Source organism: Anoplopoma fimbria, chromosome 2 (genome assembly GCF_027596085.1).
Source record: "Anoplopoma fimbria isolate UVic2021 breed Golden Eagle Sablefish chromosome 2, Afim_UVic_2022, whole genome shotgun sequence".
NCBI classification, from domain to species: domain Eukaryota; kingdom Metazoa; phylum Chordata; class Actinopteri; order Perciformes; family Anoplopomatidae; genus Anoplopoma; species Anoplopoma fimbria.
Window position 1 is genome coordinate 8465112 of NC_072450.1, and position 7528 is coordinate 8472639.

The 7528-nt window shown below is 40.6% G+C and overlaps 1 protein-coding gene across 1 annotated transcript; it reads right to left on the reverse strand.

The window, feature by feature from the left end:
• Positions 1-5410: 5410 nt before the first annotated feature.
• rxfp3.3a1 (relaxin family peptide receptor 3.3a1) lies at positions 5411-6391 on the reverse strand. The gene has a single exon (XM_054620296.1). It carries the CDS (start codon positions 6389-6391, stop codon positions 5411-5413), a length of 981 nt encoding a protein of 326 aa, XP_054476271.1.
• Positions 6392-7528: the final 1137 nt, after the last annotated feature.

A 7528-nucleotide genomic window follows, 5' to 3' on the forward strand; every position in this document is an offset into this window, starting at 1 on the left:
CAGTAAAAGTACTAATACAACACCATAAAAAAACATCTTATCCCCAATACACACTACACATTACATTAAGCACACAGCAGAGTCGCTGCCCATCTTTCGGCGCAGGCCTCCAGTAAAAGTACTAATACAACACCATAAAAAAAGGATCTTATCCCTAGTAGTTCTCTTGAATACCTATGTTGAATACACTACAAATGACAATTAATGTATTAATGTCTTAACATGTCTATATATGTGTTACATTAACGCACAACTTTGTGAGTAATATCTATGTACATTGCATATTATTTCTATTTTTAATACTGTGAACCTTTATGCCTTTGTTTTTGATATGACATTGTATGTGAGTGTAAGATCACCTACTTCCAAATGTTTCCACAAACCACCATCAACTTTTAGCCTGAGAAATCTTAGCTAGGTTGCTGGGAAACAGGCTGAGATGAGGATGACATTTTTGTGGAGTCACCACACCAATGTTTCTCAGCCTTTTTTTGGGCCCCAAAAAATTCTCATGAACTCTGAACTCCCATTGTCATGTTATTTGGATATTTGACATATTTCTTTGTTGTATTTTTAATTGCACTGACAGACCACCAAATGGCTCAAAAAAATGTTTAAGAGTCGTAGACACCATATGTCGTCATGAACTGGTGTTTGTGAGTCTCTGCAATATTAAATCCAATTTAAGATCTAAGCATGAATATATTTGTCACTTTCCCCATGTTTTGCGATTGTAAGACAAATTAAGCAAAGACAAGCGGGAATGACTTGGAATACCATGATGTGGAGTCAGAATGAAGCTCACTGCATCAGCTAGGAGATGTAGGTTCAATGTTGTGCGATTGACTGTTGCTGTATTTGTGCAGGATAAATGAAAACCCACTGAGTCCCTACCAGGCTGCAACATGCAGACTACAGTGTCACAATGAATTCCCCATCCAAGACCTATAAACATCTTTTCAACAGTTCCAATAATGATGAGGGACTTTGTGAGAAAAGGCAAAGAATCATTATACAATGTCAAAAAGACTCAAGGGAGGTAGAAAAAATATCTCCAAAGTATTTTAGGAACTGGTACAACTGTCAAATAAAGTTTATGAGAAACCCATGACCCTTTGATGAATGACATACTCCCATTTGGGGATTTGTTAATTGTTTTAAATGTAATAACTGTATCGAGGCCCAGAGGGTATCTCAAAAAGGGAAGAATCAATCAGAGAGGATTTAAAAATGAGTTTAACTCTGCAGGCATGACTAGAGGCTTTTTCTTGCCTTGTTCATGGTTCAAGTTTATTGCAGTAATAACAAGCACCGAATTAATAGGAAGGCCAAAAAGCCTTCCTGCTCTTTATGTGTCTTTTATGGACACATAAAGAGCAGTTCTCTTTATAATCTCCATAACAGGTGGGAATGATTGGGGTTGATTAGAGAGATGTTATAACATTCATGGCCTCTCTCCTTTTTCTTACTGTGAGCTATTTCTTTGTCCTGAGAGGATATTTGATAAGTGCTTTCTCCAAAATGTCATCATTTGTTATTTATCCACTAGATGACCTTTACGAGACCTGCAGGGTACCATGAATGATGCGACAACAAAGACTACAGACACTCAGGTAACACTCCAAAAATGTCAAAAGATACATTTTTTCAAGGCTATGTGGAAAATGAAGTATAACAGTTCACACAAAGCTTCTGTTCAATATTTCACGGAGTCCTTGTGAAATCTTCTGAGCGGTACAAAACATCCTTCTGGTGCTTCTCCTGCCTTTTTATCCTACTAAGACTTCAGATATATGCTGTCCAGCCCTGCTACCAGTGGTGGGTGGATCATTTACTCACCTACTTTCATTTAAGTAAATGTACCAATAAGGAAAGGGAAAATTATTAAAGATTACAAAAGTTTAGGGAACTCACCAAACACCCGTTCATGTATTATATATACGTATTTTTATTAAAATTTCTGCTTTCGCTTTTGAATTACGAGATAAATAGACTTCTTTTGAGCCTCAAAATGTTACTTACTTATCTGTGACCGAGGTGGGGCCTCCACACGGCTCTCAACATGGAGCCGGCAGGAAGAAGCTAATGGTGCTAAAAGCGCTAACAATGAAAATGACGGAAAACAGAGCTGACAGTGCTAACTTAAGGTGCTCTTAGATGCTTGTTTAAGAAAGGAGATGCACTTATGACTTCTGGTGACTAGTAGTTCTCTTCATACCTATGTTGAATACACTTATTGTAAGTCGCTTTGGATAAAAGCGTCTGCTAAATGACTGTAATGTAATGTAATGTAATGTTGTTCAGGGGGAACTGGAGGGCGGGTGCTTACAACATCCACAGAAGGAGTGTGACTTTATTCTCTGGATGATTAAAGAGAACTGGATAAAGTGTTGGAGGCAGAGCTCCAATTTGGTCCTACTGCTGTATTAATACTCACAATTTCATATTTAGCAACTTTAAAAGAAACCACCTAAAAAGTTAGGGGAAATGTCTCTTTGGGAGAACAGATACCAACTAGACTAAACTCACTAAACTTCTAATATTAAACCATCTGTTGTATTTTATAAGCTCATCATATGTTTCCAAGGTGAAATCTTCATTAAGAAATTGATTAGCTGTTACTAAAGAACATTTGGCTCTGATATGGGATGGAAATAGAAATACATAAGTAAAATAAAAACCAAATGTAACTACTGCGCTCAGGCGTTATTCATGGCCTGTTATGTGACCATAAAAGGAGTTCATCAAATGTTTTAATATAGAATCTGACAAGCCAGTAGAAACTATAGCTGTCAAATAAAGTAGTGAAAAAACCTATAATATCTAATGCAGTGGAGTACATTACATTACATTACATTACAGTCATTTAGCAGACGCTTTTATCCAAAGCGACTTACAGGAAGTGTATTCAACATAGGTATTCAAGAGAACTACTAGTCACCAGAAGTCATAAGTGCATCTCCTTTCTTAAACAAGCATCTTAAAGCATAAGCCAGAGCAAAAGTATAGTGCAGAGGCAAGTTACTACGAAAACAATAATTGCAACAGACTAATCCGAATATAGTAAGTGCTACAAACTACTACGAATAGGATAAGTGCAGTAAACAAATACAAATTCAATAAGTGCAGCGAACTGATACAAATACAGTAAGTGCAACAACTAATACGAGTGCAATAAGTGCTACGAGGAAGGCTCAGGGTAGTACTTAGAAGAAGAGTAGAAGTATGAAGCAGCAGAAAATGATATAACTCAAAGAAGTCTAGCAGTAACAGTATCTCAGGTAAACAACAGGTACCTCAGAACTGTACACAAGCAGAGTACTTTAGTAAATGTCTATGCTTTCCATCACTGCCTTCCTCTGAGACCAGTAAAAAGAAACATGTTCTTATTATGACAATATATTCACAGATACAAACCTTTCAATCAATTATTTCCAACAGTTTTCATTCAGTTCAATTAAATTTAATCCACAGCTACAGCCAGTGGCTGTCCTGTGATACAAGCATAGATCTTTCTAATATTAAAATGTGTTCCCTTGACACCCAGCTGTGTGTGTATGTGCGCTGAATGTCGCAAACCCATTCGGTCAGGCATTTGTGCACGTGGCTCATGAAGAGCTCGTGCATGCAGCCAATTTCCCTCTGTTGAGTGATAGTGGAGAGCTCCCAGTGTTGAACAGATAACCCATTATAAAGTCTATTTATACTGCACGCTTTGTGTGTTGATGATGTTTGAGCGGGCGTCGTAGTCGGGAGGAAAAGTGAGATTGACTGAATTTTGAATCCAGAAAGAAAATCCCTCAGACCCCCAGGGCCCACAGTCTGCTTATGCATCCGGTCCAGAAGGAAATCGAATTATTGAGACTCATAACTTCTTATCATCTGCACAACAAATGCCTCCATCTGTTACTTTTTGCCTCGTGCGCAATCAGATATTATTATAGAGAAAAATGAAGCCACGTGAGTTGACTTGAGTACATTTTTATTATCACACATCGTGGATACAGTTTTTCTTTTTGTGTATTTACAACAATCATTTTTACAAATTTGTTGTCTGTTGTTCATAACTGTTGATTTTGGCATGTTGTAGTTAATAATAAAAAAAAAAACACCTGTTCCTAACCTGATCTCAATCCCAACTCGTTACAAAAACACCTGTCAGTGCCCCTCGGTGTCTGATAGCGACGCACCGTGCTCTAAACTAACTCCAATGCAAACCCACCGGCATCATTACGAGACAGAAAAACTAACGTAGATAAAGCAGACACAGGACAGACACAGGACAAACACAGGACTTTTGTTCAGGAGACCGCTGTTTGTGTCACGGGCAAAACAAAAACTAAACATTGATTAGTTGTCACGTCAGTTGTTGGTCACAACCGTCATCATTGATGCTTGTCACCTGAATCTGATGAGTCTCTAGTCTCGTGAGTCGTTAGTCAGTCAGGTTAACGTTAACCACGCTCTTTTCCTAACTCTAACCACTCTGTCCGGTCGGGGAGTTTTCCATGTTTCTGTCTTTACAACTTTAACCCTTTCAGAGTTTGTTTCCAGTTCATGAACGTTAATTGTAACATTTTTAGTTGCCTTAACATTTTTTATTCAGCTTTCAGTTGAATTCAACCCTCTAGTTGCAATTCTGGGTGCAAAATCAAGATGGCGACGGCCAAAAACCAAGATGGCAACTGCCCGAATGCCAAACCTGAGGCTTGAAACTAGTAATTGCGACCATAAACTCATTTACAATTAGTTAATAGTGAGAATTAGGTTTTTTTTTTCTGATAGACTTCTATTAAATCGGACTACTTTTTTGCAACCAGATGAGTCACAATGCAAGATTATGTCACTTTGGCATTGGCCTCAATTTTCAGAACAGGAGCTGTGTAAGAAGTGAAAACGTGACACGTGCAAAAAAGTATTTGTTTTGGTAACTTTTCCTTCTTTGGTTAAGGAGAGGTGATGTTTGCATCCACCATGTCTAGTAAACCCACTTCACGCGCACTACATGATCTTCAAAGACATTCACAGATGGATTTAGAAAGCGTTGTTTCTATTCAGCTATTATGCAAGCTGTTGTTAATTATCATTTTCAATCAGGCACTCACTAGAGACACATCACTCGTAGTGGATATTATACAAGCAATGCCACAGTGGACATACAAGTGTATTCACTTAAACACACAATTGGCACTTCCTATGCGTAAAGCCCCAAAACCAGCTACGACGTTTTCTATAAAAAGGTCACATTACGCAGTCCTTTAAAAACAAGAAGCACTGATGAAAGTGACATTATTCCACAAGCAGGATGGAGTAAATAGTCCTTATAATGTTTCTGGTTCTCTTTGTGCTTTCTGACAGCTGATCTCTCTCGCTCCAAGCCTTAAATCATCCACAAAGCTCCGTAAAGACATCACCCTCTGTGTATCAGACTCCTCAGTTTATTCCTGAACTCCTTCCTCATGAGGCAGTAAATAACCGGGTTCAGACAGCTGTTGGTGTGAGCCAGACAGACGGTCAGAGGGAACACATATGTGTGGACTATGTAATAGGCTCTGTCCCAGTTCACCACGTTCAGTTTGACCAGGACACTCCACAAGGTGATGGCATGGTTCGGCATCCAGCACAGGAAGAAGGACAACACCACGATGGTGATGGATTTGGTAACTTGGGTTCTCCGTTTGGGGTTGCTGGTTTTCATACTCCTGCTGCTGATGAAACGCAGCAGCATGATGTAGCTGATGGACACGATGGACATGGGCAGAACAAAACCCACAAGTATCTTCTGGATGTGATAGACTGCCAGCCAGTACTGCCCACCTGGAAACCTCAGCAGACACAGCTTCTCTCCGGTCACGTTGCTGAGAGTTGAGAAGATCGAGGTTGGCGCAGTGGCCAGAGTCGCCAGTGTCCAGATGATTACGCACGTCCATCTGGAGGAGCAGGACTTGTGCGCTGTCCTGTTCTTCAGGGCCGAGGCCACCGACCAGTAGCGGGTCACACTCATGGCCGTGAGGAAGAACACGCTGGCGTACATGTTCATCACGGTGACCGAGAGGATGATCTTGCACATGGCGTCTCCAAAGGGCCAGCTGAAGTCCAGCGCGGTGTCCACGGCCCAGAAGGGCAGAGTGAGGACGAACTGGAGGTCCGTCACCGCCAAGTGGAGCACGAATAAGTTGACCGTGGACTTCTTCCTCTCCTGCTTCACCCTGATGAAGAAGATGACCAGCAGGTTGCCGATCAGACCCGCAGCGCACACCACAGAGTACACGACGCAGATGAGGAACCTCAGGCTCCCGTCGGCCGACACGTCCATGTCCTCCAGGTTGCTGAAGCAGTCAACCTCATCTAGTGAGCTGTTCACACAGACGCTCTCATTCTCCTCATCCATCATGTCAGCAGCTCACAGGCACCTCAAGCAGCCTCTGTTTAAGAAAGATAAAAAAACAAACCATTTCTGTCCTGGATGCTGGATGCTGGAGAGACACATTGAGCATCTCCTCCTCCTCCTCCTCCTCCTCCTCCCTCCTGTCCTGTGATGTCCCCTTCTCTCCTCTGAGACTCTCTCATCCAACACCAGTGTTCCCAGCTGTGGCAGCACTGCAGTGATGGCGGGGTTGAGGAGTCCACTGGTGAACATTAGGTTTGACACTTTACGCACCACCACCAGTCTTGTGCGTAACGTGGTCTCTCCTCCAAGCACAAGGCTTCCCCATCACTTTTGATCAAAAGTCAAAGATCTAATTAATAATTTCAACATGTTTATATTATATATAACTCCTGTCAGAGCCATGAAGTAACAGGCTGGAGTTGACAAAGCGTGCGTAATTGGTTTTGTGCCATCGCAGCAAAGGGACGTGTTGATGAACACGTCTCTCTGATGCCACCTAGTGTTCACTTCTGAGTGTAACAGGCAACATTTTCCTCCAGAAGGGTTAAATCTCATCGTTTAGAAATAAGGGGAGAAGACAAAAGAAATAACAGAATGCATTTTTTTATTACATCTAAACTTTTTCTACATAAACAGGTAACATTCAATAAGTAAACAATTTCTTCAATGCAGGTAATAAATATTTTTTTTTTCACTTGGTATATTTGTACAAACTGACAAGGGTCTACTGTACAGCGTCTTCTCCTTGCCCTCCTCGAAAAAAGCCTTTTTATGATTTTTCCTCGGATTGGAGCCGTGAAACAGAACCTGTGAATGTTTTTAAGGCAGTGAGTGCAGATGTCGACTTAAGTCTGACTTTGAGATTATTTTCTGCTGTGTAAGACTCTTTATTGGCCACAGTCCTTTTCTTTTTTTTTTTAATAATAGTACAGCTGTCATTTTCTAAAAAATATATAAATTAATTTATTCTTTCGCTCTGAATTGACACACAAAAAGCATACAAACGGACATCAAACACCCACGTTTGGATCTGAACTTTTCCGGGTTTCCATACAGACACAAAATACACAAGGTTGACTTTTCCCTTTTATCTACGGAGAGACGTCATGACAACCGCCCGTGGAGATTTGGAAAACA